We start from the raw sequence: 21,612 nt of genomic DNA, 5'->3' as shown, positions 1-21,612 counted from the left end.
ACACACACACACAAGCTCAGGGGTCACAAGGAGGAGAAACTAGACTTGTGCTCTAATTACTGAATCTCTGCAAGAGTTTACTTATTTTTCCAGCCAGCACCTCAGGACAGGGAGTATACATTTTGTGTCTTGTTTTTGTGTCTGTATTTATGTCACCCCTTGTTGTAGCCCCCTCGTGTGCCGGGCAGTGTTCACTGATATCACCGAGAGCAAATCAATCCAATCTCTCAAAGCACTCTGGGTAGTCTAAGTCCATGGACCATCTGGATGCCGCTCTGTTCTCTTCTGTGTTCTGCTCCCTGAGCGCCGGCCACTGCAGTGATCAACTATTTGGCAAGCAGCTTTGATACATCACCAATCACTGGGCTTGAATGCATAGCAACAGTTACTAACATCCATAACCTTTGGCAAGACATGTAAGAATGATGCTCATCTCTGTTTTATTAGTGAGCAGAATTTTTTTTTTTTTTTTTTTTTTTACCTTCTCATGTATGCACTTCAAAATGTTCTCTGAAATGGCTAGATGATGAAATGTGGTCAAAGAAATGTGCATCTTGGGACAAAATGACTTATCTAGTTGGTAGCAATAGGACCAATGACACACAAAACAGAGAGAAATCCCATTGCTGATAAAATGCTCACAATTCATGGATATGCACCTCGTGACAAGTGATCACAAGTCGACATTGCTTCAAATTAAAAGGAGCAGAAGCAAGAAGAGTTAGGAACGTCACTGCACTGTGATCTGAGGCTGTTAGGAATTCTAGCCCTCACTTTCAGTGGTAGTAAACCACACAGTATTAATTCTTTATGTGGACTTTGTTACATGTTGCATGAACAACAAGAATCAGACAGAATAAGTAAAAGCATTAAAGCCCATTTATTTTCACTCATGTAGCATTTTTCATTCATTGCTGTCTGAACAACTTTGTTAAATGCAGCGTGGAAAAAAAGGGACACATGAAAAGTTGTGAGAAATGTCGCCAATGATTGTGGAGTAAGCATTGTACTACTGTTCAAGGTTAGATTCACATTTTATTTGAATGTTTCTCATCATTCTCATATTATCACTCACTGTCAGAATATTTACACTACAGAGAAAAAACAGGTCCTTACATGTGTCATATATGCAAATTAATTTTTGTCCTTCCTACTATGAATGTGTGTGTCCGATTAGAATAACCCCTATCATTTTTCTCTCTCAAACACACACACACACACACACACACACACACACACACACACACACACACACACACACACACACACACACACACACACACACACACACACACACACACACACACACACACACACACACAAAATTACAGTACACACCATGGTGAAAATGGCTATGCCATGTCCCCCAGTTCCAGGAACGTTATTTATGTTTGTTGAAAGTCACACTCGAACTGAGATAACCTGTATGAAATGGAGATAAGGGGGAGTATTTTAACTTTCTCTGGCCCCTTTGTCCCTGGATACTTCAAAAGGCAGCTGGTCTGTCTGTGGTTCAGAAGGAAAGAGAGAGGATGACACAAGCCCAGCTTGTCTTTGAATAGCAGGTGCATCTTTCCCTTTATTCTGGGCCTGAATGAGGAACGATGGAAAAAGCAATGGATCAAAGTCTGTTTTCTCACTGCTGCAACACAGCAGAGGCTAAATGGAGAAACAAATTTTCATTTGAAAACAGTCAATAGTTGGGCTGTTTGTGTGTATGCACGTGTGTGAGTGTGTGTATGAAGGCTTATGTTGGAGTGGATGCTAGTAAAAAGCACTGACACATCCCAGTTTCAAATAGCAGGCTTTTGTTCAAACCGAATATTCCTTTTCTTTTTCTCTCTCACTACTCAGTGTCGCCAAGGAGGATTAATAAACCTGGCAACCACTCTGAGTAAATCATAACGCCTTCTGTTGAAACTTCACTGGCCACGATCTGTCCATGAAAGGCTGTGGGTTCAAGGTTGGCAGAGCTACCGGGGAGAGCGGCGTGAGTGGGGTTGCATGGAAAGCTGGGGATTGCGGAAGGAAAGGGAAGGGGTGATGGGACACCAGGATGGAAGGAAACAGGGAGGAGATGGAGAAGGGGGAGAAGTGAATATGATGAGGGAGGGAAGGGTGGCGAGGAGGTGGGGGGTGAGGAAGCTGAGCTGGATGCGGATGGATGGCAGGAGGAGGGGATGAGATGGTAGTGGACAGAGAGTGGGGGACCATGGAGAGGGCTGTGTGTTGTAAAATGATACGATGGAGACCGGAGAGAGGGGGAGATGGTGGGAGAGGGGCGTGGTTGGGGACCCCCAGAGCCATGGGCTGAGTAAAGTTCTCCTGCGGGGCCACATGTGTCAGCGGGAGACTGACCTGGAGGGTGTGCTGTACTTCTCTCTGCATCATATCGGCGTGAATTAACTGGGTTTGAGGCTGTGGAGGGTTGTGCAAGGTTGCATGTGTGTATTGGTCCTCTGAACTCCCACAAGTCTCTATGTGTGCATTGTGTGTATAGTTTGTCTGTGTGTGTGTATCCACACATTCTTGTGTCTTTTCCAGGACTTTCTGCATGTGCTCTCTCGCCTGCTCTTGCAGGAGTCGATATTTGTCCATCTCCTCAGCAGTAAAACTGATTGGTGGAGCTGTCTCTCCACCTGTCTGTTTGTCATCAGTCCTAATCTGTGACTGACAGAGATTTGGCATACTGCAAAGGTTTGACTCAGCCACGTCCAGGGGATATTTTTGACTGTCATCGGATGATCCAGGATCTACTCCACAGCCCTTAGCTTCCTCTTTCTCCCCTCTCTCTTTGTCCTGACTCTCCTTGAGCAGCTTCTTTTTCCTACTTGCCTTTCTCTGGATTGCAGGTAGTTTTCCGATAAGAGGGAGAATCAGCATCCTTGCTCGTTTCTGTGGCAGACTCTTACTGGGGGATAGTCCTGGAGGAGTGGTGCCTGAGGTGACAGGGGCAGAGAGTCCACGGCCAGAGTCAGACTGTGAATTGGGCTCCTTTACCTGTAAGGGACTTCTATCACAATGATGAGTGTTGAGGTTTGGAGCTGTCGGAACAAAAGTGGATCTGTAGGGATGGGAATGAGAGGGGCTTGGGGAAAGGACAGATGAAGTGGTCATGGGGCTGCTGTGATTTTTGGCCTCCCAGGGGGCCTCGGCAGCCCTTGAGGACGTCCTACAGGAGCCAGCTGTCAATCCGTCCACAGTCAGTCCTGAGCAGGTACTGCTCCTGCTCCACTCCCAGCTCAGCTCTGACATGCTGGTGCTGCTACAAGGGCTGCAAGAGCGTGGGCTGTGGCATCTGTTGTCCTGTGTGTTGATCGCACTCTGACAGCTGTATGTCTGTCTGCTTGTCCACCACTCAGGGCTCGAGAAGTGTGTTGAACTTGAACATCTGGTGCCTGCACATCTCCATACACCACCTGGGCTGTCTCTGCTGTCAGCGCCTGTCCTGGAGCCTGACGTGGACCTGTGTGTCCCCCTGTCTTCCCAGCTGTCGCTGCTGCCCCACGTCCATCTGTCCACACTGCATCTGTCCCAGTCTACATCCTCTGTGCTAAGATGCCTGCGTCTCCTACCCCAGCTTCTAGGACTGGGGCTAAATCTTGCTACTTGATCCCACTGCGGTGCTCTGGTCCTTGAGCTCCACCCAGTCCTTGACCTGCCCCCCTCACTAGCTCCAGGACAGCTCCCTCTCATCCAGTTCCACTGTTCTGTATCCGAAATCAGACCTCTGTCTCTGCAACCTGAATGTCCTCCCATTTTCCTCCCCCTGTCCTCCCAGACTTCACAAGGCCTCAATCTCTTCCTCTTACTATGAATGAATTTCCTGTCCCCGTGGAGGAGTTTTCTCTTTTTTGCCGGGCTGCTACCACAGCTGTTGTCAGGGTAACAGCAGTCAATGAAACTCCTGGGGTTGCTATGGTGACCCCTTTCCCAAAACAGCTTTGAGTTACATCCTGGTGAGAAGGAGTGTAAGGAGAAGTGAGACCGCCAGGGAAAAGTCACTGCATCTCCGTCTCGCTTTCCCTCCCCCTCGATAGCTCTGTGTGCTGTGTGTCTTCTGAGCTGGGAGTAGACACTGGAGTGTTCTGCCTGCTCTCTGTCTGGCTGTGACTGGCATTCACTGCTGTGACTCCTATGAGGCCCCCTCTTCCTGACAGAGACAGATACTGGCTCAGCCTCACATCTCCCCAGGAGACAGCTGCTCTCTGCTCTCCCCACTGTCCTCATCCTCATCTCTCTTTGCCTTCTTTTCTTCCCCCATCTCCCTCCAGCTTGTCCTGTCCTCTCTCTTCCAGTGGAGACTGTGGAGACCACACTCCTCACTTTGCACCTTGCTGATTGGCGCTTGTTTGAAGCTTTTTCCTTTTCGCCCTTCTTTCTCTTCCCTGACTTGTGTTTCTTTGTGCCGGCTTTCCTCTTTTTGCGTGACACTTCTGAGACACCCACGTACGGCAGCGGAGCGCTGGCACACTTGCACGTTGTCTCACTCCCGCACTCACACCTGGACGGGCTGATGCACATCCCCTGTGTGCCAGGCTGGGTGACAGACTCTAATTTACAGCTCAGGGCTGTGATGGCTCTCTCCCTGATCCCTCTCGCACCCTTTAATCTGCCTCCCAGAGGATTCTGGGAGTTTGTGTCAGAGCTGTCACTGTGAGTGGGGTCAGATGGATGGGAGGCTGCCCTCGCACAATTTTCCACACTTAGCATGCAGCTTCCTTTTTCTGGTACTGTTTCATTTGATGAAAGGTTTTTGTTCTTAAGGAACAGGTGTGCTTCTGTCTCCACATCGATATGTTGCTCTTCCTTGAAAATCTCCTCAGCTTTTTTCTGTCTATGCACTCTCAACTCATGTCTTATCTGCCTTTGTAAACAGGAATGAGCGTCTGGTGTAAGAATAGCTGGCACACACGGATTTGATTCATCTGAGAGAGCACACAACTGATTTTGTTGAGACTTCTGCGGATCCTCTGGGACTTTTTCTGGTTGTTGGAGGTTCAAGCAGAGCGGGTTGCAGCTGTAGGAGATGTGTGGTTGAGACTTGGTGAACTTAAGCAAATTGACAGGCCATCTCAGTCGGGCAGAGCCGTCTTTCCCCAGCACACACACATACTGACTCGCCTCCCTCCTTCTCTCTGTTTCATGCTTTCTCTCTGTGAGTTTGGTGTCCATGTGTGCTACTGCTCGTGCTGTTCCCCATATGGTCACTTGGGTCTGTGATGGTGAGGATTGTGAATCAGGGGTCTGATTATCTGGTGCTGCTGTAGAAATAGGACAGGTTTCTTTCACCATGTCTCTTGTTTCAATCTGTTCCTCATCTCTTGAGGTTTCTCGGGGGATTGACTGCATGGTGCTCGGTAAGACGCAGTCAGAGCTGGACTTATCCTTTTCAGTCTCAGTATGTTTCCTCTTATCTGCTACCCCAATTTCCCTGTCGATATCTTCCATTATTCCCTTTATTCTTTCTTTGATTTGTTCCCTCTTCTCTCTCTCCTCTTCCTCCAAGTCAGAGAAGACAGAGGCAGAAGGCTCAAGCCTGGGCCCCCTGCGTGAGATGCAGAAGGATACTCCAAGCCTGCCTCCTACTCTCCCGTGCGCAGGAAGAGGCAGCTGGGGATACAAGCTGCGGCAAGACTGGGGGTTCAATGTAAGAGGGCCTGTATCGGATGTTGGAGTAATTAGTGAGGACTCTGCTAGAAAAGTGGCCAGCGGTATTTGCGGAGGAGATTGGCATGGATCCTCTGACTGGTGGCTGAGAGTTGTTGTCCTGGGTTGTGTAGCAGGGCGTCGTTTGGGGTGATTGAAGGGTTCAGGTTTGTCCTCGGGGCTGTGCTTTCGTTGGTCCACATCTTTATCTCGCTGCTGGCTCACAGCTCTGACTGTACGTCTTAGCCCATAGCTCCTTCTTGGAACTCTGCAACAAGATGTGATGAGATAAATAGACTTGACTTTAAGTCAGTATACTTGACTTAATTACTTACATTTCTCCAAACTAATTCCATGGGGTACCTTAATAATCCCCAAAATAGATACAGCCTTTTTTTTTGCTGAGCTCTTGTATTTAAAATGTACCCATGACCCCATGACATCACGATTGGGTGTGGTAATGATCACTGTGGTCAGAGGTAAAACAGGCTTGATACTTTGATCTGAGAAGGTAGTGAAGAGTAACTTTCCAGCCTGTTGATAGCTTTACAGACTGTAATTAAATTATTCTTTTATCTTAATCTAAAGTTAATAAAAATCATAAAAACATGGATAGAGGACTCAAGGAGTAAAAGAAAGAAAGAAAGAAAGAAAGAGAGAAAGAAAGAACGAACGAATGAAAGAACGAAAGAAAGATAGATCCCAAGAAACGGGAAATGCATGCTATTGGCAGCCATAGTAATGCTGTTCACATATTGTCACCTAATTATAGGAAAACACAAGTTGATTATTGCATGATGTATTGTTTTTGTTTTTATCAGTTGTTTTGATTGCTTTAGGTGTGTGAACCCAGAAGCAAGTTTCTTCTGCTAACTTGATTCACTCTTTTTTATTCACAAAGCTTTTTTCTACTACTCATTCTTTTCTAAAACTTAATCTCCTCCACCTTCACATCATCTACTCTCAGTATCAGCCAGAATGTGTCTTGATGTTATATTTACCTCACCTGTGGCCTATCTAAGCCAACTGAGGGCTCTCACATCTGTGGATGCATCCATCAAATCTAAGTAACGTTGACTGGATGTGACGCTCTCTAACCCCTCTGGATTCATGACTCTGGTCTCATTACACACACACTGCAAGAGATACACACACACATACACACTCCTCCCACTCACCGCTGAGTTTCCTGTTGCAGCTGCGCAAGCTGGTGCAGACGCCTTAGAGCCTTCTCCTGTTTGCGCTGGTCCTTCCATGATTTTGAGGCCACGTTACGAGCAAACTCTCTGTGCTTGAGTTCCTTCAGCCTCTGCAGGAAGTGGAAATAAAGAGGGGTAGAAGGAGGGACAGAAAGAGTATGTGGATGGCAGGGGGTAATGAGGAAGACGGGAGATGCAAGAGAAGGACAAAGAGGAGACGAGAGAGTAGGGAGAGATTAGTTTTCGGAAGCTGTCTCTGCAGGCAGCTGTCTTTCAAACCAAACACATCAGTCAGCTGTGTTTGCAGATGTTCTCCTCCAAACTCATGTCCAATTAACTCCATTCAGCCTGGAGGAAAGTGTATTTCCTTCAACACACAGCTTGAGACCAAACACAGTGCATGTAATGAATAGCAGATTAAAGACACAGTTGACTTGAGTGGCTTGAGTGATTTAATGATGATGATACTCTTTCTGGGCTATTCGACTGACTTTTTTCTCTTTGCTCAGTCTCCTTCAATCCAGTTACCTGTCACTGAATTTTTCTTAAATATAATCAACTCTTTTTACAGTCATCACAGCGTGGTTTAAAAGAACTTCTCATTCAATGACATCTGCTTTTGAGCTGCAGAGTACCAAAGCAATTAGTGTATCGATGTTAGAATTACTTGTCACCAAACACATAGACTAAGCCTTCAAGGCTGTACAGGCCAAAGATTTCCTTCTGAAAAGTGCTGGATAATTGTAGGTGCTGAATTTGTGTGTGTCTGTCAATGTGAGTGAGAGCATTTCAGACACACATAAAAACAAGTGCAGGAAACACAAGACAGAAAAAACAATGCCATAGTTAGTGATTCCATTATGAGCAAACTGGTGGGTCTTTACCTGCATTAAATTGCAGGGAAGTTAATAATAAGCAAATGTTTGTGCATGTGTGTTTTTTGTGTGTATTTGTGTGAAACTATATGTGTATTGCCATAGGTGTGCCAGTCCTCTCAGGGAAACAATGATTCACGCCGCTCTCTTCAGTTTCCTTTTCTGACACACTTTAATCCCTCCTTTATCCATGCTTGGCAGGTGTGTGTGTGTGTGTGTGTGTGTGTGTGTGTGTGTGTGTGTGTGTGTGTGTGTGTGTGTGTGTGTGACTGTTGGTGTGTTTCTTTTTGTCTGTGTATGTCTGAAGGGTAAGGAGAGACTTGTGAGTTTGGGAATACCTGCAGTATCGTGCATCCCCATCCTTCCTATCTTACTCCCTCTTTCCAGTATATTATACTTCAGTGTACAATCCACCCTTGGCTTATAAATGGTTGTTTACTTTATATATTTGTGAACATATCCTGTTGTATATGTTTCATTGGATTACACCACACTCACTTTTTGATTATGTTGTGTTATTATCCACCCATACAATACGTATCGCACACACACATGCACACATCAGATTAGCCCCTCAGACATCAGATTTATTTATACACTCACTCTCTTTCACACCCAGATCTTATGCAGGAGCTGACAGTTGTCAGGTTAATCTCAGCTGAGTCTTACACAAGCTGGTGTCTTTTTACATTATTGCTTGATGCTTAACATCCCACTGTCAGCTCACTGAAGATAGCATTAAGTGTGTGCCACTGGAGCAGCACTTGTTGGTTTGTATCCCTTAAACATGTGAGTCTTTCCTCTGGATTGCTTGTGCATTTTAGAAGTGTGCAATCATATGAGTGTGTGTGTTTGTTAGTGTTAAAGATAGGAAGCTTTAAATGGTTTTGATGCCAAACTAATTTTATGGGAAATATTAATCTTGTTCGCGCACATAGGCATACCTAATGAACTACTGTGGATGGCGGCAGGCAGAGGGAGGAGGAAAGGAGGAAAAAAAGATCAGAGTTGTCGTACTGTAACTGTCTCTGGCAATGGGTGTGAGAGAGAGAGAGCAGTCTGTAATAGGTGTAATATATGAGGATGAATACTTCCTACTTCCTCTTGCATTTGCACTCTTCCAGGTTATTGTTCTCTCTTAAAACAGGTCCCACTGCAGGCAAACCTGTAGCTATATTTAGAGCCCAACAAAATATTGCATGGAGAACCACTTTCACTGAGCACATAGAAGCTATATTTCTGTTTCCTTCTTTAAAGTGGATACTTTTGTCTTCAAAGATGATGTCATGTCCCTAACAGCAGGAAGTGATAATATGCCTACTCTCCAACATGCCAGTCTTACTATGTGCTGTGAAGCTCAATGCGTCTGTCAAAGCCTCGATCAATATTCCTTTAGATGTGTTAAGGAGTGCTCAAGCTGAGGCAACTATGGATGAGTCAGAGTTGATTCATATCCACTCGCGCCTTAGAATGAAGGATGGTGTGTTCTTAGGTAATGTGAGAGTGGCAATGCTAATGGGCTGATTTTTCTTTTATTTAAAAGGGAGTGTAATTCTGTTGTAATGAGAGATTTCTGTAATCAGCAGTAATTGCTGATAAAGCCCTGTGTTCAGACATGTTTATCCCTGAATCGATGACAGGCAAAGGAGACAGAGCAAACGCAATCAGCTTCCTTTCTCCAAAGCCAATACTCCTGCAGGGGAACTGTCTTCAGCTAGAATTTCATCTGTTGTCTGCTCTGTAGGCAGAGTGTGCATGCACTCCTGTATTTGTGTGTGTGTGTTCCGACAGCGCCAGTGGCTACTGTCAGCTCAGTGCCTCATGCAGCTCGTTTCATGTGCCTGCCGCTGGCTAAAACAAAGCATTAGCATTGGCCTGCAGTTGGTTCAATTCATTTTCAAAGAACAATGACAGAGGAGGAACAGTCTTATTTAATGTTTATTTCATGATGCATAGTGTGGGTGTTCAGAAGTGGGAAGCTGCTTGGCTTGGTTGAGAGATTTCCCGTGTTTGAGGACGAGTGTGTACACGGGTAACTGCATGTCTGTGTGTTGGAGCATGTGAGTGTATGTCTTGGCATGACAACAGATAGCTGAAGTAGAATGAGCTATCGGCAGAACCTTCAGCTTGTTAGTCCAGAGTGGAGGTTGTGTATAAAAATGGATGTGAAAGCAGAATGCAGGAGAAAACCTGCTGCCGGGGCTTTTTCTAATGGTCCATTGGCCTCCTCTTGTCCAAACTGGAATAACAAAATCATGTTTGCGCTTTGACTAATAGCTCCATGTTTTATTTGGTGCTGAATATTTATTTTGCTTTTGAAGGAAGTACAAATTGATGAATAATGTGAATTTTAGCAGCAACCTTATGTACCACATACATACAAATAAACTGCTCTGAATATTGAACAAGAGAAAAAAAGGAATTTTGTATCACAAATTTGGGCTTTAAAAAATCCTATAGAATTGAAATACAGCACAGATTATGAGCTGGTTTCATTCTGGTAGTTACTGTGGTTGCTCTTTTTGAACATATTATTTTAGTAACTTTATTTTTTATGCAATATTAACGCAATCCTTTGTTTTGGGATTCTGCAGACACACTTGACATTGTTTAATCACATTGGTACTTGATGACTTTACTTGAATTTATGAAATATGCTTTGCTTTCAATAATCCACTAAAGAAAATAACTCTTGGGGTTCTCAAAGATGTTTGATCTAAAACATGTTTAAATAATCTTTACATATCTTTTGAGTATGTGACTCATGTTGACATTCTTTTTTACATAATCACATACCCTCTAAATTCCAAATAAATCTATTTCAACTTCTGTTAATGGCGTTGTATAACATTGGTTAATAATGGTTCTGAAAACATATCATTTAGTTTGATCTCACTGAGGTCATATGTAATATCACTATCTAGGATACAATTGTGCATGTCTTGACTAATGTTCAAGCAAGGAAAAGTAAAAATATTATACAAATAAAGATTTTTTTTTCCATGGAAAACCCATATAGCAGATACAATTGAAATTATTTTCTCATTTGGTGCATGCCCAATTTGGAAAAGTATATCAGCCTATTCTCATGTATCCGTCAAATACTGAAGATTTTTTAAAGCCGGGCATTAGCACGATGACCCCCTGAGTCGAAGAAGAAGGTCATGTGCCAAAGTAGAAAGAGTGACAAAATCCTCATGGGGACTATATCAGGGGTGATAAGATGGCATTGAAACACAGGATTTTAACTCACAAGATCAGGGTTTGAGTCTGTGAAAGCAACTGTCAACATTGATCCAATTGAAGTAAGATAATAAAGTAAATTTACATAATGTGCGTAGCCTACACAAAATAACATTTATAAGTAATGTAGTTCTTTGAACCCAAACCATGATCGTTTCCTAACTGTAACCAAATCGTTTTTGGTGTCTAAACCTAAGGCACCTTGTCTGAGGGGTCAGCCGTCAGTCAGTCAGTATTTGATGCCCTGGGATAAATATATAATATATAAAATAAAATATATATTTTGTTTTTGCTTTTATTTGTTTTTTATTTACACAATCAGCATCTATGTCTGAGGGACCCCAAAATAATATCCACTACCAACCAAACCCAAGGGATAATACTTTCTCATTTACAATTTTTATATAGTAACTTAGTTTCTTTTTTCATCTTTGCTATCAAAATAGAACACACAACAAAGGTTCCTTTTGATATTTTTGTGCCTCCTTTTTGCCTGCTATGGCTTAAATTACTCATGTTTAGGATCACTAAAATCAATTTAATCTATGAGTGAGTTAAAATACAAATCTAAAGTGTAAATGCAGTACTGTTTGCGTGTATAAACTCTATGTTTGATTATGTGTCTGCCAAGATTTGAGGTATATTCCACCTCAGTGTGTGTGCTTGTAAGAGATGATGCGATTGTCACACTCCTACTGTCACCTGCTGGGAAACTGTACCCAATGGGCAGGTTGACATGCAATGTAAAGTAGCTTTCCATCAACACACATAATCCTCACACACCCAAACTCGCTAACAAGAGATCATAAAAAAAACGCCTGCTTATGTGTCTGCTGTCTGCTGCTACATAGTGTGTGTGTGTGTGTGTGTGTGTGTGTGTGTGTGTGTGTGTGTGTGTGTGTGTGTGTGTGTGTGTGTGTGTGTGTGTGTGTGTGTGTGTGTGTGTGTGTGTGTGTGTGTGTGTTGTGTTGTGTTGTGTGTCAGGCGCATCTCATCTACCTGTTTGTGTGCATGGTCGTAGGAGTTGATGTGGTTGTCAAACTCCTGGTGTCTGAGGTACTGCTTGTCACACAGCTCACAATAGAAAAGAGCCTTCAGATCCTCCACAGAGCAACCCAAAGCCCTCTCTGCGCATTCCTGGAGAAAAGGAGAGATGGAAAGAATGAGTGAAAGCATTGGCGGGATTGGGGAGGGGAGTCAAGATAAAGGCATAAACAGACAAAGACATAAAGGGTTAGGGGGGCAGAGACAGAAAGCATGAGAAGAGTAGGGAGGGGGATTGAGAGAATGGCAGATTGTTAGCCATTTAGAGCAAATCTGCATCCCAGAGAACGCAGCAATAATAGCCTCTACATGTGCTCTGCATAAAACTGTTAAACCGCTTCCCATTAAAGTACGCTGCCGCTACTGGAGGTTGGACAAAACCACTGAAGCCATGTTCTCATGGGAACTTGAGCCTGGAGACACATTTAATACAGCCGCTATAACAGAAATCTGTGTATGACTAAAATGGCAAATAGTCTGACAGCAGAGAGAAAAGCAGTTGACAGACAGAAAAACTAATGGACAACTTCGACTTGTACATTGGCAAAATTGTGCATGTGAAGAAAGTTATAGACAAATACACACATATCAAAGCAGGTAAATAGCACCTGGACAGACACCTGCAACGTGCAAATGGCACATGGACCTGAGGGGATAAATTGCTTGTCTGCATGCTCACATCAGCCACAGGGCTTTTTCTTTTTTTTTTTTTAGGTCCAGAGACATGCACAGTGTTCTGTACAATGTATGTGTGTGCCTGTTTGTGTTTGTGTGTGAGTGTATGTGTGCATTCATGCCCTGCTTTCCTTCAGAATGTAATTTCCCCCAGGCTAGGGGCTGCCAATAAACACTATTGAATTCTGTTCTACACTGACATGATGGGAATTTAATTTGAGGTTGTCACTTCTTTCTCTCTTTCTCTCCTTCTGTGCTTCTTTCCTATCCTCTGTCCATCTACCACTCTTTCTCCCTCTCTTTGCTGTCCTAGACTTTTTATGCTCCGCTTTCGACTCGCTCCTTTTCTGCTTTACTTTATCTCCTGTTTTATCCCTTCTATCTGACCCTTTCTCCCTTTCTGGTGTGCTCTTTTTCCATTTGGTGAAGCCTGGGTCATGCAGTGACAGTCAATTGGCCCCAATTTGCTTCTGTAATATGCCTGCACACAGGAACAGAGGTGAGAGGAAAAGAAATGGAGAGGAGGATGCAGGCAAGAAGAGAGGCCTGCCTTTCCTCGCAGACACACACAAACGCCTCTGCTTTAATATTACCAGCGGAGTAATAATCATCAACTGTCAGTTGCTATCTGCTAGTGCTATACCCAGGCAATTTTTAACTGCACACGCACACACACACACACACACACACACACACACACACACACACACACACACACACACACACACACACACACACACACACACACACACACACACACACACACACACACACACACACACACACACACAGGTAAAGAAATTGTCCTTCCTCTGACCAGTTCCATACACAGGTATAGGCTTGTTGTCAGAATAGGATAAGGGGAGGCTGAAGAAAAGAGGCAGACAGGACTCTCCAATACTAAAACCAACAGAGAGGTAACTAATATACATTGCGTGTGTATGTGTGAGGCATGGTATTGATTTGCCTTGCAGGCTTAAGTCACTCCCAGAGAATGATCCAATCACCCAGAGCGGCCTTCATTTGAGTTCCACCGGGGTGATGAGATTGAGATAATGAATGCTGCGTATTTGTGAACTTTAAAGCTTATGCAAGATTACATAGGAACTGTGTAAGCGCATGCCTGTACATTGTGTATGTTCCTGTGTGCGCTCACCTTTGTAGTGCTGAACCTTTTCTTCTCACCTCTGCGTTCTGTCAGGATAATTATTTTTAACAATGAAAAATATGAACAGAAAGAGGGATGTACGTACGTGAGAAAAGGTGTGAACGCATCAAAGCAGAAATATGTGCTTGTGCTTGTGCGTGTGTGTGTGTGTGTGTGTGTGTGTGTGTGTGTGTGTGTGTGTGTGTGTGTGTGTGTGTGTGTGTGTGAACTCAGAAGCCATTTGTTTATGTCAGGGACATCCTGACAAGCGATTGCCCATTTTTCTGTTAAATAACCTACTAAAATTAAACATGAGAGCTTTCATTTACTTTAAATGTACACACCTCATGAATTCTACATACCCTTATGCACCAACATGCATAGACAGACAGAAATCCATCTCAACATTTAGTACCCACCCACCCACCCACACACACACACACACACACACACACACACACACACACACACACACACACACACACTTATGTATGCACAGTCACACACATTTTGTCAACCTGATATACCAGTGCCAAATTAATCTGGACCTCAATTTATCTCAGAAGCATAAATCTGTTTGCAGAATAAGCACAACGGATATATCTGCAGACCGGAATGGACAGTGATTGTTTGCATGATTATGTGTGAGTGTTTGTACAGGGCTGCGAATGTGAATTATGTTTCCATGCCTTTTTTTTTTTTCTCCTTTTCGCTTGTCCTCAATTCATAGAAGTTCCATTTTATCCCACTGCTAAAATTGTGCCACAAATAAGAGTCGTTATGGACCATAACCGGAGTTTCAGGCACACACGCGTGTAATTTAATGTCTTGAGCTACTGTGGAAATGAACTGGTCACGCTTAAAGTGTTTTACAGACGTTGTCTGTCAGCATTCGGTAATGTGTGCAGTGAAAACTAATGATATACAATATGTACATGAAAAACTCTTCAGAAACAAAAAGTCCCTTGAGGAACTGCTGGGTTTTCTGCAGATTCCTACTGTGGCAGCACCATTCTGATGCAATCACCCTGTTACTGCCATCGGTCCTGTTCAAACTGGCCCCTTGTTTATTTCTTTATTTTCTGTAAATTTTTTGTGATGACTGTTACAACATATAAAATCAAAATGTTCAATTTGTAGGTGTGACCTCACTGCAGAGACTGTAAAGAGACTAACCAAAGGTTTTCAAGAATTGTTTGTCTTGTGATTTACATTTAAGACTGCTGATCAGCACAGAGACTCAATAAATAATTATATTAACAGTCATAACTCAACTTATACTAACGTCTTGATCTTGATTCAAAGTAAGCTGGAATTTTCAAGGACACAGATATAAATCTTTGAGGTCAGGTTTATATTGATAATATTCTGTTCACTAGATTACTGTCCATCAACTCTCTATTTCATTGTGCTGTTTTCTATCTCTCTTCTTTAAAAAAAAAATATAGATATACATATGTCACTCTGAAATTTCTATCACACCAAACCATGCAGATCATACCAAGAAAGAGTGCATTCTTTTTTGGGATATTTTTTTTTACAGTAAATCATGACTTAAATATGGTTTACTGTGTATTTTGTTTGTTTAAGCAGTTTTTTTTTAATAAAAAACATAAATAAAAAAAAAAGACATGTTTGAAAACCATATGAAGATTAATTTCAGGCTCAGAGTGATAAACAATGAGGGAAAAGTGTTCTTTTAATTTGCAGTCTACATGACTGACATGATAATTAGTTATTAGTAATGAATTACCTTCAAATAAAGAACAAAATAGTGTTCAGACGCTTACTGCACTTGAGCTAAATTGTTTCTCTCATCTCACTGGTCACTTTCTTGTTGGTTGTAATTAAATATTAAACAGCATTTTCATGGATTGCTGGACTAAACCTAGAGCGAGTGCGAGGGATGGGTTTTGAGGTTTACAGACTCATATTTTAGTAAAGTAACTCCAACACAGTATTTTGAGAGCTTTCTGCCTCCTTGTTAAAACAAGATGTTTGGATGAGACTTCATAAAGGGAGAGATCATTAAAATTGTAGGCTTAACTGAGGGAGAGAGAGGTTTTATTTGATGGAGGGATTAGAGTGGCCAAATAATAAAACATCTATGCTTAGAGAATGTACAGATTTTTATATAAAGATACTGTTTTTAAATTATTTATTTTTTTTGCTGAGTAGGTTTGGAGGATTAAATAAAGTTTTATTTTGCACTTTACACTGTGTTTTCTTTCCCCTCTCTCTTCCTTTGCATGTTTATCAGTACTTGAGTAATGTTTGAAGAAGAGTGAGAATTTAAGCCTCCTCAGACTTATTAAATATGTTGGCTGCGACATACTGGGATGTAACCGATCAGATGTGATAATTGTTAACAGCATTGCAATACAAGTTTTAATTGCAATCTTGTTTTAGTATGAAATTCAAAACACATTAAATCTAGCTGAAAAAATAGGACGAAACAACACTCGGCATGCATAATAAATCCAGAAAGAGAGAAAGCAAGCCCAGTAGCAACACAGCTGATAGCAACGGATTCTCTCTGTTCAAATATATTAACATCCACTGAAGAAAAATTATACTGCAGAAGGTTATAAAGAATAAGGTAAAAACTTTATGAATGTGGCTAACTTCGAAGAAACTATGGTTAAAGTAACAGAGTTGCAGAGCTGATATAATCACAGGTCATATAAGGTTATATGGCAATTAGCAGTGTGTCTATTACTATTTCTAATAATCTTATTTTATTGCTTAACTCCAGTTAATTTAAATGTAATTGGTATTACGATAGTGTAATACATGTGCCAGTGCACTAGAGGGCAGCGTGTCAGTATCACAGCCTTGCCTCATGAGGCGTCAAAACCCTAGCCTGGCTCCGCCAGACTATTGCTCACAGCTTCAATCTTCTTTGCTATGATTTCTGTAAAGCCTGTTCACATTACCGTTATCACAGCCACTCTGAAGGGCGGACAAATCGTCCGTATCGAGCGTAGCCAGACCCGTATATTCAAATAGTCAATTTGCATCTGGTAACACCAGGCTATCAAAAAACATGTGTTTTTGGTCAACAAATACATGTGGAAAAGCGTGTGGTTAGGGTCAGGAAAAAAACAAAACATCCACTATCAACCTTGGCTGCCTGTATTATGACTTCTGCTACCTCACCAGCCTCAATATAAGGACATCATGTCTGTATACTTCATCACATGACATCCGTCAAAACGACCTTGCTCAGTTGATGCGACTTCTTCTCACGCTGAAGTAATGCCAGGTGTTACATAAACGTATTGCCCTCTAGTGGACTCGCAGGTGTATTAACCACTTTGCCATGATACTGGACTGGTTAATTGAATGTTGTAACAAAGTCTATATATGTTGATTATTTTTATTACTCACAAAACCTGCTCAATGATACAGCTGTTTGTAATTCACATTTATAGTCAATTTAAGTATTTTTAGTAGTATGCAATTTACTCGCTACTTGTTATCTGGTGTTATCTCGCTGACTGTAGATTTTTTTTTCTCTCAAACTCGTCAGAGGGGTTTAAATGATAAAACAACTGCAAGAATGATATTACATTAAGTTAAAAGATCATAGAATATCCACCCATTCAGCATTCAGGAGGTGAAGACAGAGAGAAGAGAAGAGTGATGTGGGGACAAACTGTAAAGAGGAGATAGTTATGAATTCAGAGAACTCCTAATTGCTACTGCCTTGTTAGAACAATTCAATAAACAATTCACAACTGTTTATCAAGCCCAATTAAGTCTTTAATTATCTTCAGCTATAATTATCACCCTAACTTGCAGTCACTGCAATGAATAGAAACAATTCAATTTGTGGAAAATAAATAATTTAGCAAATCTTGTTTCCTCTGCCCCTCTTTCTCCGTGTATTTACATGTATCTGCCTCCCTGTCTTCTTTTCTACCCATCTTTGAAGTGTTCCTGTGATTTTTTTTTCCCATCAGACACACATGCAGTCACACACACAAGTGGAGAGACTCTGGCAGTGGGAGAGTCACGTGTGATTTCTTGCTATTCTTCTGTGGCCATTGACAACTGACCTGAGGGCTAAATTGCTTGTTACCATAATGACCTGTAGATCTCAGTGGCAGACATGCTTGTGCACACGCACACACACACACACACACACGCACGCACGCACGCACGCACGCACGCACGCACGCACGCACGCACGCACGCACGCACACACACACACACACACACACACACACACACACACACACACACACACACACACACACAGGCTACTGAACAGAATAGCTGAGTGTTAATGAGCTGATATTTGCAGCCCTAATGCATCTCCCTTGACTGTCTTTAATATGCCTCCATGGTCTGTACCCACCCATTTATTCATTTGATGTGTGTGTATACATTCGCATGTACGTCTTGTGTTTTTGTCTATGTGCTACTATGTTGTAGTGTGTGTGTGTGTGTGTGTGTGTGTGTGTGTGTGTGTGTGTGTGTGTGTGTGTGTGTGTGTGTGTGTGTGTGTGTGTGTGTGTGTGTGTTTGTGTATCTTTGTTTGCTTCAGATCATTACAGCCAGTTAGAAGTATGGCCAAAACAAGTAGTGTACAGAGTGACCGTAGCCAAAATCACAGATGTGTTGACCGTAGACATAGTCATTAGGGTTTTCTTACAGCCAAAAGGACAGATGTGTTAGTACCAATGAGCGATGTCATTGCACACACTGCCAGAAAGCAACTCTGTGACTGAGACTCTGTAAGCGAAAATAAATCAGAAAATGAGACTACAGCAAAAAGTGTTATTCAGGGAACTTGTCAGGTATGCCATGACTCATTGTGTGTAAGTGTACACTGTATGCTATCTCAAGCCCAGTCCTTGATATCACCAGTGATACCACAAAATATAACCAAATGTTCCATCTGACCTTTCAAGTTGAGCTGCATGCAAGGAACTTAGTAAATAGAGAATAAATTATAATTGCTTATGCGCCCTGTGCTCTTTGTTACCATGTTGAAACAAAGAGTGGATATGATCCTCAAACTAGTGGTCCTTTGTAGCTTCTGATTTAATGTTTGATTTTAAATTTAGATTCAGATTTAGATTCTCCACTTTAAATTTCTGCCGTGGATAATATGTCAACATATAACGAACATTGTTATACTGGCCTTGTACTCTCTCTATTTTATACTGCATTTGAATGAACCTCTGGGGATAAATTGCAAATTTCGAATTTCACATCAGATAAAATGTATGGGAGCTATTTAAAAAAAAAAAAAAACCTGATTACCTTGTCTGTAAGTTTAGGATCACTGATCTGCTGCACCCAAACCTGAAAAAAATGACTTTTCATTAGATGGAATTCAGCATTTCCTACAATGAATATAAACATAGTAATGCTTAAGATTATACTTTAGCCTTGTAGTCATTGTTTTATTCTAATGTTGAAATACAGTCAAACAACTGAAAATGTGTTAGTATCATAATGCTTACAGGCAGCACAATATGTGCTGCTTTCACGCTTTGGTAAATGATGTTACAGTTGTACTGTAAAAAATAAATATGCTTTAAACACATCTGTTGGCTGCTGATAGATTTTAAGACCTAAACCTGTCCATAAAAAGGAGAAAGCTACAGTCTGGCATTTATACATAAAATGCAACTTAGCACATCCAAATATAAAAAGAAGATTCAAAAAATAATTAAAGAATTGTATTCAAAAGCCTCAAAATAACTGTACTGCTTTTGTCTGGGGCCATAAAGTAGGGAGCCCGTAACATCTACAAATTGCACTGCTCTCCTGTTGAAGCCATAAATCTATGATTAGTCACAAGGCCCAACCAAACGATCACTCAGCAAGCAATCAAAATTTAATTCCCTGTCCATCACAATGCAAGGCCAAAGAGCCCCTCAGCTGTCCACCCCCCCTGCCTTCACTCTCGCTGTCTCTCTCTATTTTTCTTCCCCATTCAACAGGCCTACCTTGTTTTCACGGAGTTATTCATGCACTGTACCATTGATCAATCCTATTCCGTGCCACATTTAAAATCTGCCCACCTCTCAACATCCCCTCCTCCTCTCTCAATCTCTCTGTGTTCGTGCCAGCCAGAATACAATGTGAACTTCGCCTCCGGCTTGTGCAGCAGGATAACTTAAACTGATTCACCGGGGCAAAGCATAGCTTACAGACAAAAAAAAAAAGACCAAAAAAAAAATCTGAGGACATCGTAAGACATTTTCCCCACTTGAACAAACATGACCCATAGTTTTTCTTTCCATGCATTTTGTGGATTAAATTCCTGTTGGGTGGGATCAAAGGCAGAAACACGAAAGCGAGAATGCATGCATGAAAATTCCTGAAATGCCCAGGCGTTCCGCTAACGGGGGTCCCCTCTGTGTCCTTTAATGCATTTTTATGATCCTACCCCTCATTTACTCACTATGCCCTTCAGGGGCTGAAATTTGTTTCCCAAAAAGACGAAGTCTTTCTCCCCTGTCTTTCTTTGCATATCAATGAGGTCATCATATACTAATTTCAAGACAACAAAGGATGGTGGGAATAATGAGGGGAGAGGGGAATTTTACTCTTTGTCTCGTCAATTTCTAAACACTTTAAGTATGTTTTGGATGTAGTCTGTTTTAAACTCTTGTTTTCCTCTTTGATTCTCCCCCTACAGTTTCTCTGAGGGGTAAAAATAAAACAAGAAGAGCCTCGGCTGGAGATCGGTGAGATCTGATCCTCTTATCATTTCACTGTCTCCTCTCCGATCACTCCCCGTTATTTCCCTCAGGTTTTTAAAATTTTGTTTTATTGTAGCCTTTTGTAATATTTCCTCTCTCTCGTATTGGTTTTCCTCTCTCTCATGCACTAAAAGCACTTGCCAGTTGTGTGTCCCTCCATCTATGTGCCTATCAGGCGCCTCTACTCTCTTGCTAAATGTCACCTCCAGTATTAAATGCTTTTTCTCTCCCAGCTGGCAGAAAAAAATTGAATTATATGGACCATACACTCTTGACATTTAAATTACAGACGCAATTGAAAACCCTGCATGGATAAATCGATATGCAGCATTGCTAGGTTATCACACACACACACACACACACACACACACACACACACACACACACACACACACACACACACACACACACACACACACACACACACACACACACACACACACACACACACACACACACACACACACACACACACACACACACACACACACACACATATCAAATACACATACTTCAAACTCATATGCTGTCTGTCACATTCCTGTCTGTCCAGACAATGCAGTTGACTGACGGCTTCAAAGAGGATTGAGTCTCTATCTGTTGATGTGATCTAACTCAGGCTGTAATCTGTCAGTGTGATGATGCAGATTAGAGGGAAAGACAAGTTAAGAAGATGGAGGTAATCAGTTTGGGAAGTGACAGATTTAAAGAACAGGATTAATGTGATCGAAGATTACACGCTACTCATAATGCTCGTCTAAGTCTCGCCAACTTCGAAATTTACAGATGAGGGGCAAGGACGGGTGCAAGAGAATGATGGGCTGCTGGTTATGATTGCGGATTCCTTTGAAGCTTTCCAGTTTCATATGTGTATATGTGTGTGTTCACTTTGTGTGGCTCATTTGTGCTACCAGGCGATAACATGAGTGTGTCCAATAAGAATGAGTGATCTTTTTTGTGGCATATAACCGTACAAGTGTATGGATGGCTAATGATACTACATGCGACAAGGCTGAAATGAACTACTTGGGGACACGTGCACAAGACTCAGTGAA

At 42.1% G+C, this 21,612-nt stretch overlaps 1 protein-coding gene across 4 annotated transcripts in view; it reads right to left on the bottom strand.

The window, feature by feature from the left end:
* Positions 1 to 857: 857 nt before the first annotated feature.
* The window catches only part of LOC138619528 (G patch domain-containing protein 8), a 32,354-nt gene continuing 11,599 nt past the window's right edge, over positions 858 to 21,612 (bottom strand). For all 4 annotated transcript variants that reach the window (XM_069696078.1, XM_069696079.1, XM_069696080.1 and 1 more), the window contains 3 exons: positions 11,966 to 12,103; positions 6,828 to 6,958; positions 858 to 5,917 (listed from right to left, as the gene is read on the bottom strand). In XM_069696078.1, coding sequence (XP_069552179.1) covers positions 1,900 to 5,917; positions 6,828 to 6,958; positions 11,966 to 12,103 — 4,287 coding nt within the window. In that variant the 3' untranslated portion in view covers positions 858 to 1,899. The remainder of the gene's footprint in view (positions 5,918 to 6,827; positions 6,959 to 11,965; positions 12,104 to 21,612) is intronic.

Source organism: Brachyistius frenatus, unplaced genomic scaffold (assembly GCF_029030835.1).
Source record: "Brachyistius frenatus isolate BFR_SWC_R1_liver_20210118 unplaced genomic scaffold, ASM2903083v1 Contig_20, whole genome shotgun sequence".
NCBI lineage: Eukaryota > Metazoa > Chordata > Actinopteri > Embiotocidae > Brachyistius > Brachyistius frenatus.
The sequence above is the reverse complement of the archived record's forward strand: the minus strand, read 5'-3'. Positions and strand labels throughout refer to the sequence as shown.